General features: G+C 40.2%; 1 protein-coding gene across 1 annotated transcript in view; it reads left to right on the top strand.

Annotated features, from left to right (window-relative positions):
- Positions 1–26,213, top strand: part of GRID2 (glutamate ionotropic receptor delta type subunit 2) — a 1,221,843-nt gene that overhangs the window by 545,405 nt on the left and 650,225 nt on the right. The window contains exon 4 of the mRNA XM_066574896.1: positions 7,590–7,795. Coding sequence (XP_066430993.1) covers positions 7,590–7,795 — 206 coding nt within the window. The remainder of the gene's footprint in view (positions 1–7,589; positions 7,796–26,213) is intronic.

Here is a 26,213-nt window from a genome sequence, read left to right as displayed (position 1 = left end):
TGCTTCAACTAAAGGCCCATTTACACACACAGATATCTTTCAAAAGATTGAAAGATCAGCGATCGTTTTGCATAAAGTACTAATAGGCAGTAATTGCTATTAGTACTTTATTAGCTTCAATTGCATGCAAATGAGCTTCTGAGGTCTGTTACAGAAGTCAGCAGGAGGTCTGAGCTCTGTAATTAGCTCCATTGTTCAACCACATGCTTCCCATGGAGAATTCAGCACCATGGACAGCAGACTCAGCATGCGGTCCTGCTTATCAGCTGTTATACTGGTGGGGCTGAGAGCTGAGAACAGCTGTAACAATGTTAAAAGCTGTAATCAGCTCCATGGGCAGAATACAGCATGTGGTCTTGCTCCTTAGCTGTTCTGCTGAATGACAGTTTTCAAGCCGAACTGAAAACTGTTGTTCAGCCAAACAGTAAAAGATGGGCACATTTAGACACAACGATTATCGCTCAAAAGACGACTTTTGAGTGATAATCGTTGTGTCTAAATGGGCCTTAAGTACTGAGTACAGGCTCTAAATCATAATGTTAACACAAAATGTTAGTTTTTCATTTTTAAAGAAATCATAAGGATTTATAACATTCTCTTTTCACTTTGTCATTATGGGGTCTAGACTTCAGGATGATGGGGAAAAGCTTGAATTTTTTTCTTATTCGTACGCGGCCACAACATAACAAAATGTTAAAAATGTGAAAGGGTCTGAAGTCTTTCTGAATACATTGCTGGAATTGTATATTTAAATCTGACCAAGGCCAACATCTGGATGGGGTTTTTCAAAGTCCATTCAGATGTTATTCTTGATGGGATTTGAACTAAAGACCAAAGCACTGAAAGGCAACAGTGCTAACAACTAAGACACGCACACGCATTTTTATTCCTATTTATTTGAATGGGAGTCAGAGTTGGTTATCCCAATTCATGATTGTGTTTTGAAAATCGTGTTGAGTATTCTTGACCTGAATATCGGTCAATACTATGCGGAATAAGTTGGACTTTTAGTGACACCATTTTGAGCTACATAAAAGGTATTGTTTAGATTTTATTATTTTGTGGGGAGGAGGAATACAAGAAAACAGGCTAACATTCTAAGGCTAACAATATTCTAAGGCTGCCCTCATACAGGCATCAGTAAAAATGCAGCTTTTCCAACGTGTTCAACAGCGTTTTAATGGACCACGATAGGGGTGCAATAGGTGATAAGGTGCATTAAAAATCGCTGAAACGCACTAAAAAAGACCAAATAGTGTTTGAAAAGATTGAAATCAATGGAGGCGTTTTACAGCGTTTTTAGGGGGCACGTCAAATGCCACACTAAACTCTGTAAGAAACACCTGTGTTAGGCTTTGTTCACATCTGCGCTAGAGATTCAGTTTTCCTGCTCTATTAGGCAAGCAGGAAAATGGAATCCCCTGGAAGAATGCATCCATCTCATAATGGAACTAAACTATGTCAAATGGATCTCATTGACTCTAATGGGATCCATTCGGTTCTTGCACCTCTCCAGCATTTTTAATTGGACTAAAAAGTCCCGTATGTATCAGTGAACAGAGCCTCAGATACAGACTTGAATAGCGGCTATTGTTTTCTGAGAGGCATAACTTTTTTCTACTTTGGTATACTTGTATGAGGGTTGGCTTTTCTCAAGACAGATTGTGGTTTTTCTTATCATTCGAGTACATATAATTTATTGACTATATTTTTTTTTATTTTCCTTTGGAGAAGGAACGGATAACAAAAAAACCAAATCTGACCTTATTTTTTTTCTTTATGCCATGTGCTATGTAGTATAAATAACTTTTTAATTACATGATAAAGGGGTTTATTTATTTACTTTCAAGAGACTTTCTCTGAAACATTTTTTATTTTAGTTTTGACGCACTAAAGGACCTGAAGAAGTGAATCTTTGATCACTTACATAAAGGTTTAGAATATGCAGATTTATAAAGCTATCTAAAAGAAAAACTGACTTTGTTGCCCGTAGTAGCCATTCACAAGCCACTTTTATTTCATATTCTACTCTTGATAAATGAAAGTTGTACTGTAATTAGTTGCTATGGTCAACAAATACAATTTTTCTATCAGACAATTTTCATAAATCTGCTCCATATTATTCTAAAGCTCTATTTACTATCAGTGTTGTACAGACAGGCATATTATTAGGACAAAGATCACGTAATAGGCAGATGCTTATGATAAACCACTGGGTCCAATGGGCACTGTCTTGCTCTTAAAAAACATCCTGAATGCATGGTTGCCAGTGAACATGGCAGCTAAAGTGTTAAAGGGGTTTCATTTTTCTTAAATATCCAGGCATGCTCTAAAATTACAAGCAGCAGAGCAGCTCTGTTGAAACTCTTACTATTACTGCTGTCTGGAAGCGTCACCTCCCGTTCTCCTGCCATCAATGCTCACATCCTGGGCGCCATGATGCCAGGAGTTCAGGACAGGATGTTGTGATCCCTGATTGGCTACAGCGGTTACCTGAGTTCTGGTCATCACTGAGGATAAGAGAGGTAAGTATCTATTCTTTTGTTATTTTAGAGTATGGGTAGCCACTTACCAAAAAAGGTAAATATTTGGACAACCACTTTAAACTGCTTAGATCGCATATGACAGCTGTGCAGTGCCAACACCTATAAGATTAATGTGACATATGTATCTATTCTAGACAGAAATTAAAACTCACTTATGATGGATATAATATGGAAACTTCTTTGCTAGTATGACAATCACAGAAAGCTACTATTAACATATATACATGTACACTTTTGAAACATGTAGTGGGATAAAAACAGTTACTGAACCCATATGTTTTCTTCTTGATAAAAAATATTTCTGACCTGATGGTCATTCACTCATACTTAAAAAAGCCTATGAGATTTTAGCATCCTATTCATTGTACTAACACACCATTTCTCAAAAATATTTGACAATTGTATATTGTTATGGCTAATTATACTGCTCAAAAATTAAGGGAACATTTTGCTCTAAAGATTAAGGAAACACTTTGCTAGAAAGAAAATTAAGAGAACACTTATCACACACCAGGTCAAGAAAGATTCACATTGAAAATCCTTGCTGATATACAGCAAATTGTGTAATTTGTTGAGAACAAAATGATGTTTCATAGTTTAAATGCAAACCAAAATCATCAACCAATTGAGGCCGAATTCCAAATCACCCAGAAAATCAATTTGCATGAATTTCGTCACGGCAACTCATAATATGACTCAGTAGGGTGTAAGCCCCCATGCGCCCGTATGCACTACCAACAATGTCTGGCAATACCTCTAATGAGACAGCAGATGCTGTTCTGGGGGATCAAGTGTTTGTATAGCTAGGGGTAGCTCATTTGATTGCACTATTAATGTAATTGCTTGGTCAGATCAAGCCCCTCTGGTAAGTCATATGGTTCCACATTAAATTGTAATGTTTGTAGGAATGCTTAGAGTTATATGGAATGTGAGGTGGTTCTAAAGAGAGGGGGTGCCCCAGAGAAGTCTTGAATGCAACAGTATAAGGTAATTAGAGTGGTAGAGCAGAGGTTGAGTGTGGGGTGTTATTAGGGAAGAAGTGTGTAATAGAACAGAATTAGATAGAAGTTATTGTATGTAAGATAAAATAAAGATTTTGAATTGAATTCTTTGAGTATTTGGTAGCCTTTAGAGAGACTAACAAAGAAGACCTCATAAGATGAATAAACAGAGAGGTAAAGTTTCAGATACATTTTGAGATATTAGCCTGTCACTATATGAACAGTAATTCAAAATGTAACTTTTATTATATATTGTTAAACTCCACTACATTCTGTTCATGTACAGTGATATAGCATGAAATTCCTATGTAGTGCCAACGAATATGAGAAAAGTGAATCACTTAATTTCAGTCATCAAAGCATCATATACACTAATATTTGCTTTTGATTGCTGATCTGTTCGTTAGAAATTCAGGTGGCAGCCATAGATAACAGAGCCAAGTGCAAATAACTAATCCTGTCCTTACATTCTACCTATCTTCACTCTGAGGCCTTAGTCACACGGGCGTTTTTTGCCGCGATTTGCGGATCGCATGACGGATGAGCATCCGCAAATCACGTGACCGGGGCCGAAAAATCGCCCGAAAAAACTGCTCCTAGCCGTGTTTCAATAGAAATGGGCCGGAGATGTCCAGCGCATTGAATTCAATGGAGCCAGCAATACAGCCGGCTCCATTGAAAGCAATGCGCTGCGGGCGATCTCACAATGAATTTTCGGGAAGGGCTTAAATATATAAGCCCTTTCCTGCAATTCATCCAGAAATGTGTAAAAATAAAAAAATATATATATACTCACCTTGTCCCGGCAGACAGAGTTCAGCGCGGCCGGCCTGGACTGGGTGTGAGTGGGTGTGAGAGCTGCCCCTGATTGGCTCAGCGCTGAGCCAATCAGAGGCAGCTCTCACTCACACCCATTCAGGAATTCATGAATGGGTGTGAGTGAGAGCTGCCCCTGATTGGTCCCTGTGCTGAACCAATCAGAGGCAGCTCTCACTCACACCCATTCATGAATTCATGAATGGGTGTGAGTGAGAGCTGCCTCTGATTGGCTCAGCGCTGAGCCAATCAGGGGCAGCTCTCACTCACACCCACTCACACCCACTGCAGGCCGGCCGCGCTGAACTCCGGCTGCCGGGACAAGGTGAGTATATATATTTTTTTTATTTTTACACATTTCTGGATGAATTGCAGGGAAGGGCTTATATATTTAAGCCCTTCCCGACAATTAATCCTGCGATCGCCGGCAGCCCATTGCTTTCAATGGAGCCGGCTGTATTGCCGGCTCCATTGAATTCAATGGGCAAACATCGTTCTTCTCTGCCACAGCTGTTACAGCTGTGGCAGAGAAGAATGATTTGTCTAGTATATGCTCTCAATGGGGTCGGCGCTGCTGCCGCCGGCCCCATTGAGCGCATATAGGGAAGAGAACAGGAATCGCAGATAGGTGCGATCTGTGATTTCTGTTCTATAATTTATCGGACGAGCGCATAAAAAGCGCTCATGTGTCTGATACCATTGCAAAGCAATGGTTTTTATAAAATCGCCGGACGCATGCGCATGCGCAAATCGCGCAAAAAAACGCCCGTCTGACTAAGGCCTAACTGTGGGGTAGTTATCCTGATAAGGTAAACTACGGTGGTTCTCCACTATTAAGCCATTATTATCATTACTTCAAGCTCAACGTGTTTCTGCCTTACTATATAACAGGGTTTATCAGGAAAGGTTTTTTTAAAAAGATGTATCTAGATTAGGGAACCATAGTGTAAGTGCTCTATATTCTTGATAATGACATCCTTATACTTTTCCCTGATAAACCCTCAACCAACTGTAAGTGGTTGAAAGCAGCTCCTCTGCAGTCGCTGGTTACAGGACTGGCTGTAAACCATAACTGATGTACAGGAAAGTGGAGACAGTCCAGCATTGGGTTAAAAGCTTACAGTCTTTAATAAACGATCCAGGCAGACATTAAGAAACCAAGGACATGTGCGTCTTACTTGTTTCAGGTAAATATGTTGCCCTTAATCATAGACTGAAAGCCCTTAATAAACCCTGATAGCTTTTAACCCAACGCTTGACTTTCTCCATTTTCCTGTGCAAATGTTTTTTTTTGGTACAAAATGATTTTTTTTAAAACTCAAGACTGCTAAAACAATAAAATCAGTGGTCCTCAGTTATCCTCTAGCTGGGCAATCCATTGCTACAGCTCTGCAGTCCTCCTGATCTTTATTTTGGAGATACCATTTGCCTGGTATCACCACTCAGATGCTGGGAACCATGCTGCCTGGAGAATGGCACTTGATGGCTGCAGCAGCTTAATAGGCCCTTCCAAAACAAAGCTATGGAGAACCGTGGGACTGTAGTGCTGGATCGCCAGGGAAGGTGATGGGTAAGTACCACCGGTTTTGTTGTTTGAGCAGATTTGAATCAAGCATTTACAAGTCATATGGAACTCAGACAACCTCCTTAAATTTATTTGATGGCTGCATTGCAATTAAAGTAAGTAGTTGGGTTTTAACTGTATTTAAAAAGTTATATTTAGGCCTTGTTCAAACGAGCATGTATTGGTGCATGCACACATGCGCACAAAACTGTGTGGCTATTAGAAGCATTGCTTTCCTATGGTGTGTTCACATGTCCGTGTTTTATAGGCGTGCAAATTCGTGTACTTGCAAAAGATAGGACATGCGCGCACCTTATAGGTCCCTGCTGCACGTAAATATTCCCCACGGAATATTCTCCCCGTAGGGGGTAACGAATCCCCTGCCACAGCTGCGACAAAGCAACACGATGTTCTCACATTGCTTTCAATGGGCGCGCGCAGCTGCGGTGGCCCCATTAAAGACAATGGGCTGCTGGAAACCACTGCAGTGATTTTTGGGGAAGGGCTTTAAATATAAGGCCTTCCCCAAAATCATCCATAGCTGGTGTTAAAAAAATAAATAAATATATATATATATATATATATATATTCTCACCTCTCCATCGCTGTTGGGGCTCAGGCACGTGTAACTGCTTGGCTTGCCAGAACTGTACTGAAGCTCTTTGAGCAGTATGCGATTTAAAATCCCCATCTCTTGAAAGGGCTGCATCTGATTGGCTGAGCACTCTGCCAATGACAGACAGCACTCAGCCAATCACAGGCAGTGCTCAGCCATTCATTGAAGTCAGTGCTCAGCCAATCAGATTCAGCCCTTTTAAATTCCCGCCTGCTAAAAGAGGTTCAGTACAGTGCCGGCAAGCCAAGCAGCTAGATGGGCCGAACCCCAACAGCGGCAGAGAGGTGAGTATATATATTGAAAGCAATGGGCACGCAGCTTCATTCATGCATGCAAAACAAGGCTCGTGTGAATGAGGCCTTAAAGTTAGGTTTCTGTTTGCAGTGATAGATTACATCACCTACCCGGTAATTGTGATCTCTAAGTTTTTCTGTGAATTCTTCTCTCACTATGTGACTAAAATCTGGTATTGACCTTCCTTCTCTAGACCTTTCGTGATTAATCAAAAATACAAATGTGGTAATTAGGGTCATGTACTATATACACCACTGTGTAACCTCATACTTAAATTATATTTAGGAACTTACTGTAAATCAATTTACTCCCAGCACCTGCCTATTAGTACAGCAAGCAAATAATATTTCTGATATTAGTAGTTCTGCATAAAAAACTATTGGTCAACTGATAAAGCCTCCAGAGTTCTAGGAAGACTTTTATAAATTAATGGAAAAGGCAACTTCCACATGGTCAAAAACATGGAATAAATCGCTAATTAAAATAAACAGGTTAAATAAATTATCCTTTTCATCTTTCTCTTATCTATTTTGAATGATGCTACTGTCACCAAGAGATGGCAACTAAAGAAATTTATAACAAATGCAATTTGTGTCCACTTTGAAATGGAGGTATAATACAGTTTAACATATGTGCAACTTAACCTTCCATTTCATGATACTAAACAAAACGACTTTTAAATCAGGCTAGGCATGTAATGGATGTGTTTCTGTTAACTGATTAGCATTTTGATGGACTTTTGATGTTTCTAGATATCCGTGGAATACAAGAGTTTTTGGATAGAGTATCTCAGCAGGGAATGGATGTAGCTTTGCAGAAGGTGGAAAACAACATTAATAAAATGATCACGGGACTCTTTGCTACTATGCGTATTGAAGAGCTAAATCGCTACAGGGACACACTGAGAAGAGCCATTCTTGTTATGAGTCCAACCACTGCCAAATCCTTCATTACTGAGGTAAGAAATATCCCTAAACTGTTTTATAGTGGCTTGTTTCTTTCTTCAGTGTTTCAATTTGCACTCCTAGCGCTGCAGCTAACAAGGCAGTTACAAGTAAATGAGCAGAGAGAAAGAAACTTGCTCTTAATTGTGCACTTAGCCTAACCAGAAAATGCTTTATGACATATATACTGTATACAAGAAGAAAGTATGGCTCTGACAAAGGCTGCTTTCATACCTGCATTAGGGCTCAGTTCAAAGTCTGTCTCTCTGCTCCGTTTTTGGAGGAAAGAAACTGAATTAAATGGGAAAAAAAGGATCCCTTTATTTCCCCACCCGGAAAGCAAATGGAAAGTCTTTCATTTTGTCAGGTTTCCATTTTTGAACAGCAAAATAATAGAGATGAGCGAACATGCTCGTTTGGAGCAATTACTCGATTGAGCATCGCTTTTTTCGAGTAACTGTCTAATCGGGCGAAAAGATTCGGCGGGCGCCGGGGGTGAGCGGGGGATTGCGGTGGGAAGTGGGGGGGGGGGAAGAGAGAGCTCCCCCCTGTCCCCCCCCCCTGCTACCCCACGGCCCACCCCACTGCCCCCGTCGCCCCCCGAATCTTTTCACCCGAGTAGGCAGTTACTCGAAAAAAGCGATGCTCGATCAAGTAATTGTCCTAAACAAGCACGTTCGCTCATCTCTACAAAATAACATTACTTTTTCCAGTTCCTTCAACTGTGACATGTGTTTGCTGCTCAGACCTGGTTGGTTTTAATGCTTACAGTCCAACACCCTTTGGTGAGTTTCTTGGATGTTCTGGAGTTACAAAGGCTGTGCTATTGTATTTATATAGACAGATGCTTTCCTATTATTTCTGAAAATTCCCAATAAAGTTAAAAAAAGAATGGACAAATGGCTTGGGTCAAACGAGCAATGATAAATGGGCCACCGTGAGGCATATGATTCCAGTGGTATCTCTATCTGAATCTATATTTGGTGCATATTAAAGTTGTTTAATATGGGTATTAGATTACACGCAGGCTGCATGAAATATTATATGGATGGTGTTGGTTTCATACCATGATCTTGGACTGTGCAAAATTATGAGAATTTTGGAATGGGGTATTACAGATTATTAAGAAAATATATTTTGTCTTAATCCCAGTTTTTGCATACTGGGTATTGTGGATGGGCTTATGTGTGCACTCTTTCAGGAATTTAGAGAACTCTATATCAGGCATGGAAGCTGATTACTACTCCTTGGGTGAAACTTGCCCCCTTTATAGTGGGATATTTTATTGCAAAGATAAGAGAAGTTTAATCTTTGAAAAGGGAGATATATAAAAAAAGAGTAGGTTTGATTAAATTTAAGGAAAATTGGGGGACAATGGTCAGATATATAAGTGGATAGATAATATTGAATGCTGGTTGCATACAGGTACCATAGTAGATTTTATGGGCTTTAGAGTGGGCTAGAGGAAGAGGCAAGATGGTGTAGAGGAGTTAAGACCCATTTAGACGAGACGAGTGTCAGTCAAATAATGCTCGTCACTCATCCCTGCACATACTAACTTTCATGCTGCTGCACAGGACCTAGGATCACTGGCTCACAGCGGGGAGGCTGGAGGAGATTTCACTCCTTGCTCTCCCCCACCCCTCCCCATTGATTTAACATAGCGGCCGTTCAGTACTGAACAGCTGCTATTTACACTGAACACTCATGGTTCAGCTCATTGTCCATCATTTATGCTGCATAAATGATGGATGATGGACTGAACGATGATCGTTCAGTGTAAATAGCAGCCGATCAGTATTGAACTGCCGCTATGTTAAGTCAATGGGGGTGGGGGAGAGCAAGGAGTGAAATCTCTTGCAGCCACCCCACCCCACTGCTGGGTGTTCTGTGAGTGAGCCAGCAATACTAGCTCCTGTTGAACTGCATGGGAGTGAGTGTATGTGGGGATGAGTGTCGGGCATCGCTTGCTTGACATTTGTCCCATCTAAATGGGCCTTTAGTCCTTAATGCTCTTGATTTTGTGTTTTTTTTTTTTATTTATGTAGGTTTTGCTGGGGATGGAAGAGGGTATGATCTGTCAAAATATAGTTGTGTTTCAATGCACTGTTTGAGTTGGGTAATGATAGGACTTATGAATATTGTGTTTATGTATACTCTGTGGCCTTCTGTTCTCCTGTATCGTGCCATCCATGGATTCTAGCAGAGTCAGCTGTCAGTGGTTTTTGGTGACTATAAACTAAAAATAATCCCAAATAAGGAAACAGTAAATGCACATAGTGTGTGTGTCAGTGGCCTCAAATGTTGTTCAGAGTTGTGAGTTCAGCCACTACAAATTATTTGCAGGCCTTATGCAGCTAGCAATGTGGAGAAGGGAATTAAATTATGCTGTACAAAACAGGGACCGTTTACAAAGATAAAAGCTATACTCAGTGGCCTTCTGTTCTCACATATCGGGATTTCTGCCCAGTTAGTTATTGGTAATTATTGGTGAATATAAACCAAAAAGAATCCAAATAGGAAAACAGCAAATACATTTACTGCATGTCATCAACCTCAAGTCTTACGACAATTTGGGTGTTCACCTTGACCAGATTTTTCACTACGTTGTAACTACATTTCCTTCATACATCATAAATACCATGGATTTGATAGTAAAATTTGAAGACATTGTGTTGGAGGTCCATATGCTGTTTTGCAGTTTATAACATGGAAACCTTATACAGTCGCAGTGCTAACTTACTTATAACAATAGCTTTGTGTTGAAACTCTTCCGGTTCAATGTGTTTTACAATTTATACAACCTCCACTTTCAAGCACATACTGACTGAGCAATAAATCAACTGGGATCTATAATATAGTAGGGAGAGCAAGCATAATGTCTTGGCCTCTGCCAAGTCTTCTGTGGACAGCTAAAAGACTGCGCATGCGTTCTAAATGCCAGAACAACTGACACAATGGAGGTGTCTTCTGTGCAACCAGAAGCAGTCCTCTGCTATAGTTACCATAAACAAAGACCTCCACTAATGGCTGGAGGTTCATTTCAATGTGATTAAAAGTGTAAATTCCATTTTTTGTAATTACATAAGAGTGAACAAGTCTCCTATTAAAAAAACTCTATATAGTATATTCAAAAGAAAGTAAAGTATAAAATGGAATATACTGATATTAGGAGACAATATAAAAAACAAGTAACAGACATATGAAAATATATAAAAAGTTACATCCATCTAATATATAAAATCATTTCAGCATATACAATAATGTTTTTAAAAACACACAAACAAAAAATTACCATAAATCAAGAATAAAATTAAATAAGATTAATACAATAATAGGAACAATAAAAGATTAAGGCCTTTTCCTACATTAACCCAAATAGTATATTTAACTATCAGATAGGACAATACAGGAGAAACCAGGAGAAAAAGCAAACACGCATTTGTTTCCTTTCCCTTCCTTCTCCCTCTTCCCTTCTCACACCCTTCTGGATTGTCCTATGTGATTGTAGAATGTCAATTGTTTTTGTTTTTTTTTCTTTCTCCCTTTGTTTTTCCTCCAGTTTTCCCTGCCAGTTCCTCATGGATTACCCTGGACTATGGGATATAGGGGCAGGGGGGGGGGGGGGGGGGGTTGCAATTCTCTATAATCCTCTCGAGAAGTAAATGCCTTAATTTGAGTCTGTTTTTCCACAAATGGGGTGCTGGAATCTTGTTTTCTTATTTTGTATATGTAAATCTTTGACTAAGGATATTATATATAGATTTTTTTAATGATGCAATTTAATGATATGAGGCCCATTAATGCCTGATTAACATATGTGAAATATTATTGAATAGCTGGCATTATATGAATTCTGCATTATGGGTGGTATTGGGTTAATAAAGTATTGTAATGGTGTTTTCTTTGTTGTGTTATGTCATCTTCTGATCTGTCATTTGATGTTGGGTGTACAGGCACAATTTGATGATTCATTAATGTTATGAGACTTAGTGCCTGATTGACAGATATGAATAACTGACATTAAATGAATTTTGCAATATATGTGGTATTGGCTTAATAATGTATTGTGAAGGTATTTTCTTTGACCTTTGATAAAGTGCTAACTGTTTTACTTACTTTGACTCTACTCAGCCGATTTAAAGTTTATTGCATTGTATGTACTATGATACTATGCCACTTTTCCATGCAATTTTCAAATTAGTATCATAATCCAATTTATCATGTCAACACAATATTACATCATCTGATTGCCATATTTGTTTATATTTTCATATCTTGTGTATGTCACGGGGTTTCATTGCTTTATGCTTTTTTGAAGCCTAGTGGTAATCATTAGGACCATCTAGGGTGTACCAAGGTCAGGTTCCAGCACAGGGTTTCTTCTTTTGGGGCAGGTGCTCCATATGGTAGGACATAGGTCCTAATACGATAAAGACAGTGGGTTTTATTGGTGGACAATTTAAAATTTAATATTAACAAAGGTTATGTTTTATATTTTTTGAGCTGGTAAACAATAGTCTGTGATTTAATCCTCTGAAATTGAAGAAAGATAGTGAAGAGTCTCCTGCAGTTTATGTAGCAGATGAAAGGAAAGTAAAAGTCTCACCCTAGAATTGCAGACTTCTATGGATTTGCTGTGTGTGAGGGAGACACAGTCAGATATGGACAGCAAACAGAGGCCATGTACAGTAAGCATTATGACAGCTGCTTGGTTAATCAGTGATTCACTGGTTTTCCCTTTTGCCATGTTGTTTTACACTTTTTAATTAGCTTCTTAAAAACTGCTGACAATTATTAACTTTTTTTCCCCAAATTCTATTGGTAATAAAGTGATATACTTGAGCTTAGATACTGAAATTTACTATCAGTTTTTAATTAAAGTTATAATATCACAGTAGCAAATCCTGTAGTCCATCGCAACAGGTGGAAATCCTCTCTAAGTATAGTATAAATGTAGTGGTATGGTGCACAATTTATACATGCGCTGCACATTTTTTAACAGATGTAGTCGACCTTTTTCGTGACATGATATGAGATCTGTGACTGTCTTCAGTTTTTACGTTGCATCCTCATTTCTGAGTACAGTTTGTGAAGTGTTACTTTGCAGTACTGAAATGATTCTATTCATATTCCTGGTGGCACTAGACCAGCTACGTGTGATAACTTATAACAAAGCTCCTATATATCACATAATAAGCACTATAGAACCCTTAACAGTCTCTCGGCCAGATCCAAATCTACTTTAGTTGTAAAGAGTATTATCTGTAATTTCTTTGCTGACATAATTTATTCTAGCTTCATTTACTCCAGTAAAGCTGTGCATGTCAATAAAATATAGAGAAAAATAAAGAAAATAGCATTATATAATATTACTATAAAAATAAGCACAAACCACAATATATTGCTGTGGAAAGTAGTTTATCATATTACTGTTTCTGGATCTTGGGGGCTGGATTTCCATATACATTTTCTACTTATACTCTATTTCATACACTACCTGAAGGCGGATTCTATTTGCCAGAAGAAGCAGCACAAATATATACAGTACTGTAGGTCTTGGCTTAGAATCTTGTAGCCATAGTCATACACGCTACTATTATTATGCTGTCCCTCCACGTGAATTACTCAAGGTTATTCTGCACATAAATTCTATCTAAATTGAGTCCTTGAAGTTCACTGCACATTTTATGATTAGTGAGCATGTTCTTGCAGAAAGGAATAAACAAGTATTGAATTGAGTAAATAGTCCCATAATACGGTAGGCATACACTCAATTTATAACATGCCGTACATTAGATACTATTTTACTGCTTCTCCAAATAGTTTATAAGATATTTTCTTCTACTTTTCCCCATAGAACATATGTTTATTAAATACTTGTATCCCCTATGAAATAACAATGCCCGTGCATTTTTTTCCCCCTACAGCTTAGAGTTGTTCCACCTGTTATTCCTTGATATAAATGAATTCATTGACCGATTATTATTGTGTTAGGATATGCTATATATATATATATATATATATATATATATATATATACCGTATATATATTACACACACATAAAGTGAGGGCTTTCATATTATCTTTTATAGGTATAGCCCATACACTACATAATCTTAAAAGTCAGTGACTTACAATATTTAATTTTAATAAATCATGATGGACTTGATTGAAAATATTGCGCTTCCAGGTCCTTTTGTCATATAAATTCTTCTCATTCTACTTATGGACTTATTTATGCCTGCTATAAAACACATTTCTGGGTAACAGCTGCAAAGAATAAAAATAAAAGATTGAATTCAGCAAAAATTCTGTAGAACATAATAAGCTATTTTTTTTGTATTTTTGCAACGATACAGCAAGAAGGCTGATCACAGTGTTTCATCCTAAAGTCTACTGTAATGATCACCATTTAAGGAAAAAATAAATATTAAGATTTCACAGTTGTAGTAGTTGTCCATTGCATATATATATATATATATATATATATATATATATATAAACTACCTTCTTTGAACATTGAAAAGGGAGCGAAAGTTAGTTAGGAAAAGGTAGAGGATGCAGGTCTAGTAAAACCAAGTATGTGTAGATTAACCATACAGATTCTTCGAAAGAAGGTTTACATTAAGGTGGAACTGGCGTCCCTTACATGAGCTTCAAGTAATACACTAAGCATATGAAAGTATACAAAGTCAAACTGAAGTTCAGTTAAAAGACTGAAAATTGAATGGAGAACTTTTGGACTAGCCAATGGAAATAAGGAAGATTAATTTACTACAATACAGTAGATAGGAAGAATTGAGGTGACATGTCTCAGAGGTGAGCAGAAACATAATTTGAAGCTCCTGTAACCCAATGCAAAATCTGTAATGCAGTCTCCCCAACTATCACATATCACATATAGAACTGGTCTCTTAAGATGTTAAAAAGAGACTTTTGGACCCCCTACAGCTTCATGGACAGGGTGCAAATAAAACCTTTACAACATCTACAGTTACAGCGATAGAGCTACCATAAGTCTATGGATGAGTCCCTAGGCACTTCCACTTCAAATACACAGTAGTAGTGTTGAAATACAGTATGTGCTTTATTTTGAAGATATTACAAAAGATAAAAGTTAACACTTGCAACGTTTCTTCGTGTATTCATTAGTTTTTGTTTGCTAAAAAGTAAAAAGAGAAAAAGCAAAAATGTAGGCATGACTTCATTGTGCAAGAATGTGTAATTTGTAGCCAGAACAAAATTTTGTATTGAAAACCCATTTTCTAGTCCTTGGAAAGAATCCAATCCTGAGCTTACAGTTGTGACTTTGCAACTTGTAGAAACTGTAAAAATATTCATGGATGCAGTAATAAAAATTCCATTACAGTTCCCCCCCCCCCCCCCCCACCTCCATAATTAATTGAACATTTTCTTTTTAGAAAATCTTAAAAGCTTGTCAGCTAGCATTAGATCATCCATTCTGCTTTATTTTATAGATTTTTTAATAGTTTTTTTTTCATAAAAAAACTACCTAATGTATCCAAAACTTTCAATTAACTTTTTGAAAACACTTTCATAGGTGAAATTTTCATGACCTTTGGTAAAATTTCCTTCTTGTAAAAGTGTATGCATCTTATAAATGGTTTATATACTACATTTTATGTGCAACTATGCTTCTTTTGGCATATTTACTGCATATATTATCATAGCATCAGTTCTAAGCCAGTGGTAGTATGGTAAACTATCAATCTTAGTGTTTCAGTTTACTAAGTCCCACAAATTATGTAATGTCGACATGTCCAAAATATACTCCCTTACATTTCTCTGCCAAGTACTGACATATGTATTACCTTACTAGTAAATATACAGTCTAAATGCTTTGCATTCATTTGGCTTTCTATTCTTTAGCTAATTGTAGGTCCACTAGGTCCACTTACACATATAAAAAGGAATTAAAGGACATAATACCTATGTGTGAATCTCTTATATGAAAAAATGGAATGTTTTGTAAACTATGAACTACAACTGTGTTTCCCCATAAAAAGTCCTACCCCTAAAATGAGCCCTACCCTTTTTTTTTGGGGGGGGGGGGGGGTGGTTGACTTGAAAGATAATCCCTACCCTGAAGATAAGCCCCAGTTATGCTACATTAAAAAAAGCAATAATTTACTTAGCAAGTGCCATCCGGGTCTCTGAAGCTCTAGCATTCCTACTTCAGTTCTCAGCCAACGACAGAAGAATGCTCGCTGGTAATTGGGTTCATAAACCCCGCCTCCAGCAAGTAATAGCTCTAATTGATTCTGAGCCAATCAATGCAGCGCTCGATGAACCAATGCAATGGCTGTGATTGGTTCTTTGAGCACTGCATTGATTGACTGAGCCGCGGCGCTCGAAAACCAATCAGAGACATAACTTACTGGAGGTGGGTTTTACGAGCACCCTTACCAGCAAGCAATCTTCTGTCAGTGGCTGAGGACTGAAGCAAGAGTGTAAGTCTCCAGAGACCAGCGGGAGTGACCCAGACAGCACCTGCTAGGTAAGTATGATAAGACATCCCCCGAAAATGAGACCCTGTGCCTCTTTTGGGGCAAAAATTAATATAAGACAGGTTCTTATTTTCGGGAAGCACGGTATATCAACTGCCTTTCCAAAGTTCAATCTATAACTTTAAAGTTTACTCTTCTTCTTTTAAACATGTAAAATATGAAAATACCAAAATACTAAGTCAGGTTTATTATTAGAGATGAGCGAGCACCAAAATGCTCGGGTGATCGTTGCTCGAGTCGAACTTTCCGCGATGCTCGAGAGGTCATTTCGAGTAACGAACCCCACTGAAGTCAATGGGCGACTCGAGCATTTTTGTATATCACCCATGCTCCGCTAAGGTTTTCATTTGTGAAAATCTGGAAAACCCAAGAAAGTGATGAAAACGACACAGAAACGGGTAGGGCAGGTGAGGGGCAACATGCTGGGCTGCATCTCAGGTTCCCAGGTCCCACGATTAAGCCACAATAGCGGCAAGAGTGCCCCCCCCCCCAACAATTTTTACTTCGGACAAACCCTCATTAGCAAGGCACACCATAGCTAAGCACCACACTACCTCCAACTAAGCACAATCACTGCCTGAGGGACACACCGCTGCCTCTTCTCCTGGGTTACATGCTGCCCACCCCCCCACACACACACATGACCCTGCGTCCGCAGCGCACACAAAAGTGTCCCTGCCCAGCCTTCAGCTGCCCTCATGCCACACCACCCTCATGTCTATTTCTCAGTACATCTGCGATGAGGAGGAACCGGAGGCACACACTGCAGAGGGTTGGCAGGGCTAGGCAGCGACCCTCTTTAAAAGGTGCGGGGCGATAGCCCGCAATGCTGTACAGAAGCAATGAGAAATCCAATCCTGTGCCACCTCTGTCAGGAGCTGCAAACGTGGGCATAGCAATGGGGAATCCATGTGCCCACACAGTATTCATTCTGTCAAGGTGTCGCATAGCTCAATCGACACCGCAAGGGGAAAGCCATCTGCACTCTGCCCCTACCCAAGTCAGTCAGTGTCTTTGTGCCAGACAGGTCAAACACCGCGATGGGAACTAAGTGGGCACCAACAGCATAGGTGGGTTCTAGGCAACCCAAGACATGAACAATTAATAAATCGGAGCGGCCAAACAAGGCAGACTTGCACCGCGCCCACGACATAGGCCTCGGCCCACAGCTTTAGCAATCGTAGGCAGAAAGCAGACTTTCACTGCACCCAGGACATAGGCCTCTGCACAAACCCTCAGCAATCGTGGGCCTAGAGCAGACTCCAATGCTAACGTAGCTGTGAACGTCTCATTAGCGCTGTATTGCTCCAGTAGTTTGTCCCAATGCAGTGCCCCGAATAGTAGAGCTAACGAAAGATTGAATACAGGTGGCCTTTGGCCCACACTGCATGCCCCAGTCAGACTGGGTTTTTTTATAAATACACACAGGCAGGTACAACTCCCCTATGGGAAGTCCGTGTGGACCCACAGCATGGGTGGGTCCCAGGAAGCCACCGGCGGTACATAAATAAATCCCATTGCAGTGCCCTGGACAGCAGCGCTAACGTCACATTAAATACAGGTGGGCTTCGGCCCACACTGCATGCCCCAGTCAGACTGGGGTTTTTAATAAGTAGACACAGGCAGGTACAACTCCCCTATGTGAAGTCCATGTGGACCCACAGCATGGGTGGCTCCCTGGAACCCACTGGTGGTACATAATTAAATCCCATTGCAGTGCCCTGCACAGCTGAGGTAACATTAGATTAAATACAGGTGGGCTTCAGCCCACACTGCATGCCCCAGTCAGACTAGGGTTTTTATAAGTAGACACAGGCAGGTACAACTCCCCTATGGGAAGTCCGTGTGGACCCACAGCATGGGTGGGTCCCAGGAAGCCAACGGCGGGATATAAATAAATCCCATTGCAGTGCCCTGGACAGCAGAGCTAACGTCAGATAAAATACAGGTAGGCTTCGGCCCACACTGCATGCCCCAGTCAGACTGGGGTTTTTAATAAGTAGACACAGGCAGGTACAACTCCCCTATGTAAAGTCCCTGTGGACTCACAGCATGGGTGGCTCCCTGGAACCCACCAGCGGTACATAAATATATCCCATTGCAGTGCCCTGGACAGCAGAGCTAACGTCAGATTAAATACAGGTGGGCTTAGGCCCACACTGCATGCCCCAGTCAGACTGGGGTTTTTATAAGTAGACACAGGCAGGTACAACTCCCTAATGTGAAGTCCCTGTGGACCCACAGCATGGGTGGGTCCCAGGAAGCCACCGGCGGTACATAAATAAATCCCATTGCAGTGCCCTGCACAGCTGAGGTAACGTCAGATTAAATACAGGTGGGCTTCGGCCCACACTGCATGCCCCAGTCAGACTTAGGTTTTTAATAAGTAAACACAGGCAGGTACAACTCCCCTATCTGATATGAAGCTGGGGACCCCAGAAACTTTCCTCTCTCCTACTCCCCCAGCAGCCAGCTGTGATTCACCTGGACCAGGAACTCGTCCTATACCCACACCCTCACTTGGAACTCCGCATCCTTGCCCGTGTCCACGTCCTCTAGCCCTACCCCTACCCCTCAGCATAGTGGATTACTAATAGAGAAGACACAGAGCGGTGTAAAAAAATTTTTAATTCTTATTGGCGTGCTGTTGGAGTGAGACAGCGCTTTTGTAACGCAAACTGTCGCCAGGAAAAAAATTATTCAGAAGACTGCAAGCACGCCGAGCTGTGCAATATGCAATACTGATAGTCCTGAGCTGACACCAGCCACACAGTGAAATGCAGAAAGTCACAGCTAGCCGTAATGATTTTCCTTTTTTTTGTGTGTTAATTTTAGTGCAATGCAATGCAGGGTATATTGAGCCAATGTGAGTTTCCCTGTATGGGGGTCAGTCACCGTGCGTGCAATTTACAGCAGACACACCGCAGTGTAAAGAAATTTTGAATTCTTATTGGTGTGCAGTTGGAGTGAGACAGCGCTTATGTTACGCAAATTGTCGCCAGGAAAAAAATTATCCAGAAGACTGCAAGCACGCCGAGCTGTGCAATATGCAATACTGGTAGTCCTGGGCTCACACCAGCCCTGCAGTGAAATGCAGAGAGTCACAGCTAGCCGTAAGGATTTTCCTTTTTTTTTTGGTAATTTTTGTGCAATGCAATGCAAAGCAGGCTATATTGCGCCAATGTGAGTTTTGCTGTATGGGGGTCTGTCACCGTGCGTGCAATTTACAGCAGACTCACCGCAGTGTAAAAAATGTTTGAATTCTTATTGGCGTGCAGTTGGAGTGAGACAGCGCAAACTGCAGCCAGGAAAAAAATTATTTGGAAGACTGCAAGCACGCCTAGCTGTGCAATAATGAGGTACTACAACTACCAGCAGCCACGGAGTTAAATGCAGATGGTCACAGATAGCCCTAAACAGGTGCTTTTTAGGGGTACTTGTTGACAGGATTCTACTGTAGCACTGTCCCTGCCTCACCAATACTGCCCCTATACTCTGTAGAATTGGCTGCAGACTGAGCGCGCAATAGTCTGCAGAGCCCAAGATGAAAGAAAAAATTTGGTGCAAGGCTGCTCCTAGCAGCAACAACTGTAATTCACAGGGTAAGATGTGGCCCTAAGAAGCACCGTTGGGTTTCTTGTACACTACCCACTGTTCCTGCCTGACCAATACTGCCCCTATACTACGTAGTACAGACTGCAGCTTGAGAACGCTATAGCCTGCACGTCCGATATAACAAAAAAAAATTATTGTGCAAAACTGCTCTCAGCACCCACAACAGTAGTGCACTAGGTGAGCTGTGGCCCTAAGAAGGACCGTTTGGGTTCTTGAAGACGCTAACACTCTCCCTATAGCAGTAACACTGTCCCTAATCTCTGCCAGCGTGTGTCTGTGGCGAGCAGCGGGTGGGGCTGCCTTATATACTAGGTGGTCACTTGATCTCCCCAGCCACTCACAGCAGGGGGGTGGGATAGGGCTGGAACGACACAGGAGGAAGTTGTAATGCCTTCCCTGCATTTCTATTCGCCAGAAAATGGCGCAAATTTTTCAGGGAAGGAAATGTAATTGACTCGAACACCGCGTGGTGCTCATCACGAGTAACGAGCATATCGAACACCCTAATACTCGAACGAGTATCAAGCTCGGACAAGTGCGCTCGCTCATCTCTATTTATTATCATGAGTCGCACCGCAGATATTCTCTACACACCCAAATATGCATCTTGTTGCTCACCTATTGTGTGTAACTTTTTTGCATGGACCTTAATCCCATTTTTTGCTTCTGTTTGTTACAGCATTATCCTTCTATACTTTGCATCTCTATTCAGTAGAAATTTCATATAAAATATATATATACTGCTGAGGTTATACTGGTAATATTAGGAAATATTAATATTTAATATTTTAATATAAGCTTTATGTTTTCAATACCCTTGCAAAAACAGTCTTGGGATGTTTATTATGTTATATACTTTTAAGAAATAAAATCCTATCAGTTTTAATTATAACTTTGTTCTATATAGTAAACTTTTAAGATAGTACTGAAAATTGTCAATATTTTTCCATCCACTTGAAAAACTTTGTTAACTAGAGTTAAAAACCTCATTTATATCTTCAGTACATACAGTAAAAGAACAAAGATTTGTCCCCTAAAGATCACAATGATTGAGGAAAACAAATAGAGGTTATCAAAATCCTCCATAGTTGCTCAGGGACTATAGAGTAATCTATATATTCTGGACAAGATCTTATTAATGTGTTCGGCCTGACATACTTCTTCATTGACACAACTTGCAGGCAGTTGTCAGAGGTTTCCTACTAACTACAATATATATAGGTTATTGTGTATCAGCATAGATTATCTTAGAATACATTTTGTATTAATCATGTAAGACAACATTAGGTCTTCTATGTGTTAACAACTGGATGAGAGTCTCATATTCATGTATAATATATGGCAATAGAAATTAAATATATAATTTAATACCATTTATCTTTAGATAGAAAGTGAGTTCACAGCAGTCTATAGATATGAAATATTATTTAAGTAATAAATCCTTTACAGCAGTCCCTCAGCATACAATATTCATTGGTTCCAGGATGACCGCTGTATGTAGAATATATTGTATGTGGAAACCATAACTCTGTGAAAGACTGGTAATTGGTTCTGAAGTCACCAAAAAAGTCAACCAAAAGTAATACAAAAGTGAAGAGTAAAGAAAATAAAGAAGATAACTAATACAGATAAAGCAAGTTCTTATATATAGCTGCTGGAAGCTGTAAATCACTGTCTATGTAGAGGACGGGATGTTCTCCAGGGTCCTGTATATCATAAACAGTGTACCAAAAAATGAAATGGAACAGCCCTCACCTGATAACTAAAGGAGCTACTCATCCTGGCTTAGTTAAAGTGCCGTTCAGTGAATGTAGTATTGCACTGTACTGTAGATAGATGCTACTCGATACGAAATAAATACATGTATGTCAGTGACACAGATGTTTTACCAAGGAAATGGCCATGCTGATTGGTTGATTTTCCAGCAAATTGCATATGGTACATATGCAGGCTATCTATGGCACTGTAGATTGAGTTTGGTTTCACGTTACAGTGGTCTAAGAGAGAAGGTTGTATATTGAAAATAATGTATTTTCTGCTGCATTCTACTGTCTGATTAAGTAGTAATCATCGACTTTCTAATTCAGAGGTCTATGATCTATCCTAACGCTAATGTTTGAAGGGTTTCTAAGAGATGCTATCATGGAGTAGCTCAATGAAAATAGCTGTATAACTCTGTATCATGAGATTTATGAGAGATCTTTCAGGTGCTGCCCAATCAGTAACTATGCAACCAAAATTGGTTGGCCAGCTAAACAATGAGTGAGAGGAGTAGGGCAAAAAAACTGATAGGGTGGTACAACCTATTTTGGGAAACATGTCTCGTATTTGAATAAATTGATTGTTCTTTTATTTAGATAAAATCCAGCATGAAACGCCAAAAAAACATCTCAAGGCACTTTGCCTCTTCTCCAGTCCTGCTGGAGACACACCGCCCTGTGACTCGGTTGGGGGTTGGCTAGTGTGTAGTAGCCGACTAGCCGACCCCCAACCCAATCACAGTCAAAGAACAACAATTTTATTCAAATATGTGCACGTTTCCTAAGATAGGTTGCGCCACCCGATCAGGTTTTTTTTGCCCTATTCCTCTAAAACAGGGAAGGGACTTGTCTAACCCACACATTACCCAATCTGAGAAGGACAAACCTGACCTCGTACCTTGGCCACAAGTTAACCCTATGAGGGGAATAACACAGAAAACAAGAAGACATAAATATAAACTGCTGTACTCAGCTTTGCATAGTCACAGTTAACAGAGGAACCAGCTCCAAGCTTCTAGCTTCCTCCACAGCCAGCAGACGGCTGAAAATAAACTACACCCAAGCCAAATCTCAGGCCAGGCTAAATAGCCCTGACAAATTACCCACATGTAAAATCAAGCATGACTCATCTAATACCACTCCCACTAAAGGCAGAAAACAGATACACACACAAAACCTGCACCAGACTATTTATCAGGGAAGTGATCCCAGGACCGCCACAACAGCAAGAATGTGTGCGCCTGTGGCAAAATGGTGGTGTCATGCACGAAAACTTTATGGAAAGCTGCCTTTGGCAGTGACTGGGACATATCTTTTAGGCAGCTTTACATCATTACGTCTTTGTTTCACCTAAGCTGTTTTTTCTCTTTTCGGCTTACACGTCATTCCTTTAAAAAAATAAAAGTTCAAAAATGTTATATATGAAATATACTGCAAAGCAGACCTATGCAGTGCTTTATTCCAGCAGTTCTGATAACAATACCAAAACTGTGTCAGAGGAAAAAATACATTGTGGCAACTCTAGTTCTACTGCTAGCCCTATGGTAGTTCAAGCAGTTGTTGAGTCGTCAGGGCTGAGTAATGCAATGCCTCCTGCAGTCTGGGATTCCACAGTTTAATTTTTCCCCAAAATACCCCAATTTGTAGCAACTTCAGGTGTAAATGTGAATGTTGCTAATTTTACCCTTTTGAGTTTTTTACATTTGTTTATCAGTGTTAAAGTCATAGAATTAATTGTCCATCAGATCAACATCTATGCTAGACAATTTATTGCAGAGCACCCCACCTCTGTCTATATTTCAGAATATGGACCCCCACAAATGTCCTAGAAATAAAAAAAAAATTGGGTGAATCATATTATTAATGGGTCTAGTAAAAAAATCCTCCATTCACTTATACTGGTCTACCAGTGCTGTGCATGTGACTCTTGTATTTGCGACAGTTATACCCTGAAAATTTTGAAATGGCAATGCATTTCTGAGAGTCTTCTCTCTGGCTTCCCAGCACTGGTCTTCATTTCTACTGGCAGGGGAGTGAAAAATCCTCGCCTCCTGGAAGCGCTGCCTCTGATTGGTTGTGTGATGTGACTAATCACAGCCATTCATTGATTGAATGGCTGTGATTGGTCACAGTGCTCAGCCAATCAGAGGCAGTGCTTCCAGGAGATGGGGATTTTTCACTTCCCACCCTGAAGAAAAAAAAATTGCACTCAAGCTTCATGCACATGAAATCACCCATTCACTAGAGCAGCTGCACTTTAAAAAGTCCAGCTGCTGCAGAAGGAGAGAGAGAAGAAGCCCTGCAGGGCTCCTGGATTTCCCCATAGCAGTGAGAGAGAGAGTGGAGCTATGTGGGATTAACCCATAGCAGGGAGAGACAGAGTGGGACTATGGATTCATTTTCCAAAGCTCCGCTCTCTCTACCTGCTATGGGGCAATCCTCCATAGCTCCGCTATGTCTCCCTGTTATGGGGCATTAATCCATAGTCCCTTTCTTTCTCTCCCTACTCTAGGGATCCCTGAGGGATATCCCCATAGTGCAGAGAGAATGGTCAGGGCTAGAGAAAGTGAGCGGAGCTATAGGGCTTCTTACAGAGATTCCCCATAGCAAACTATAGAGGGTGTAGGGCTAGAAGGGTGTTGCTAAAGGGTGAATCCCTCTAGCTCCCCTCCTCCCACACTCTCAGGGAAGCCCTCAGGGAAAAGCCCTGTAACCCTGCCCCCTCTCTCTTCTTCCCACTATAGGGAAACCCCTTGGGGAGAGAGGTGGAGGGAGTCCTCTACTGCCCCCTGCTGGGGAATTGCTCAGCAGTGGGGCTGAAGAAATACCCACTGCTTACAGCAGGATATTTAAAACATGCTGCCCATAAGCATGTTTTAAATGTCCCACTGTAAATTCCTGTTAGTCCCCGCAGGGATTAAGGGAACCCTAGGAGAGTCCCCCCATCCTCATGGGGACAAACAGGAGTTGACAGCGGGAAATTTAAAATGTGCTTCTAGGCAGCAGGTTTTAAATATCCTGCTGCAAGCCTCAGGGAATCTACTTTCCCTGCACAGGAGTTTTCATAAACTCCTGCTCCCATAGGAGTCATTGGAAACTCCTGCACATCGCACACCAAAGATAGGTCAGAACCTATCTCTGGTGCGCACCACAGAGCTAGATGTGACCTTCAGCATGTCCTATCTTTGTTAGGTGCACACCATTTTGCGCGCCTAACATTCTCTCATGTGAGCACTGCTATAGGACCAATTGTTTCCTATTAGAAGCGCATTCTGTGTGCTGCTAGCAATGCAAAAAAAAAACACTCACCTGACCGAGGCCTCAGTTAGGGCTTCTTCAAATGGACGTATTTGCAAGCGTTTTTGTGCATGCAAAATAGTTGTGCGCAATAGAACTTATTTATGTCAATGGGTTCTTTTACATGAACATTTTTTTCATGCACATTTCATGCACGCAAAAAAAAATAGGATCTGCTCTATCTTTCTGATTATGTGGTCCCCATTGAAGTCTATTGGAGGTGTAATTCCCTGAAAAATACAATATATCTGGATGTCATTAGGTTAAATAATCTTTTAACTCAGGGTGGAGATGTGTTATGTGTGCATATGAACATACCCTGCAGGCGCAAACAAGTACAGTTCTATGCGCAGAGATATGCGCAAATCAAACTCATTCACTGCCCAAATACGTTGTGCTGAGGTGAATGTATTTACACATGCACTTGTCTGAAGATGTCTTAAGCATTTGGTCTTATGTTATCTACATTGGTGTGTGTTTGCCATCGCACATCTGTGTGAGTATAATAACAGACAAATACATTGTGTTGGAATAAATGTTACAATGTTTTCATTTGAAAAGTTTTATTTTCATTTCTATGATACTAAAAGGCAAATATTGTATTTCACAGGGAGTCACAAGGATTGTGAGAGTTCTGGAGTTCTGGCTATTTCTAGTCTTCTACAGTACATTCACAATATTTTAAACCTGCCAATGATTTTGCCGTAGTGTGCATTTTTGCTTTGTTAATGACAAATTACCTTTCTACATTAAATTATTCAGGTTTTTCTTCAGTGTGTGGTAAATGGTCATAATTACTTTTAATGTGACATTCAATATAGTATGTGTTTGTACTATTCTTTAAAGATGAAGTGACTTCCTCGCTGAAAATATAAATTAATTGTGATTATGTCATTGAACTTTAATGGGATTTTTCCGTAGTTAAGCAATTTCTCATTACAAGGTTCTTTTGACTAAAATCTTTTTAATGACTGTCATTACTTTCTCCTTAAACTTATGAACAAAGTCAAAAACAAGAACTCTGTAGGTTTAAAAGCACACAGATCAGAAGAGGTATGGTGAAAGCTGCAAGAGTATTTATTTACAAAAGGAAAGTTGAGCAGTCCTTGTACTCAACGCTCCTTCTAGTCTCACTAAATGAGAAATATATTGTCATCTTCCTGCGCACATCTTCTGATCCCTGTTCTTTATGGCTCGTTCAGACGAACACTGTTTTTATGCAGTTAGC

This window comes from Eleutherodactylus coqui, chromosome 7, assembly GCF_035609145.1.
Source record: "Eleutherodactylus coqui strain aEleCoq1 chromosome 7, aEleCoq1.hap1, whole genome shotgun sequence".
Taxonomy (NCBI): Eukaryota; Metazoa; Chordata; class Amphibia; order Anura; family Eleutherodactylidae; genus Eleutherodactylus; species Eleutherodactylus coqui.
This window is presented reverse-complemented; position numbering and strand designations above follow the sequence as displayed.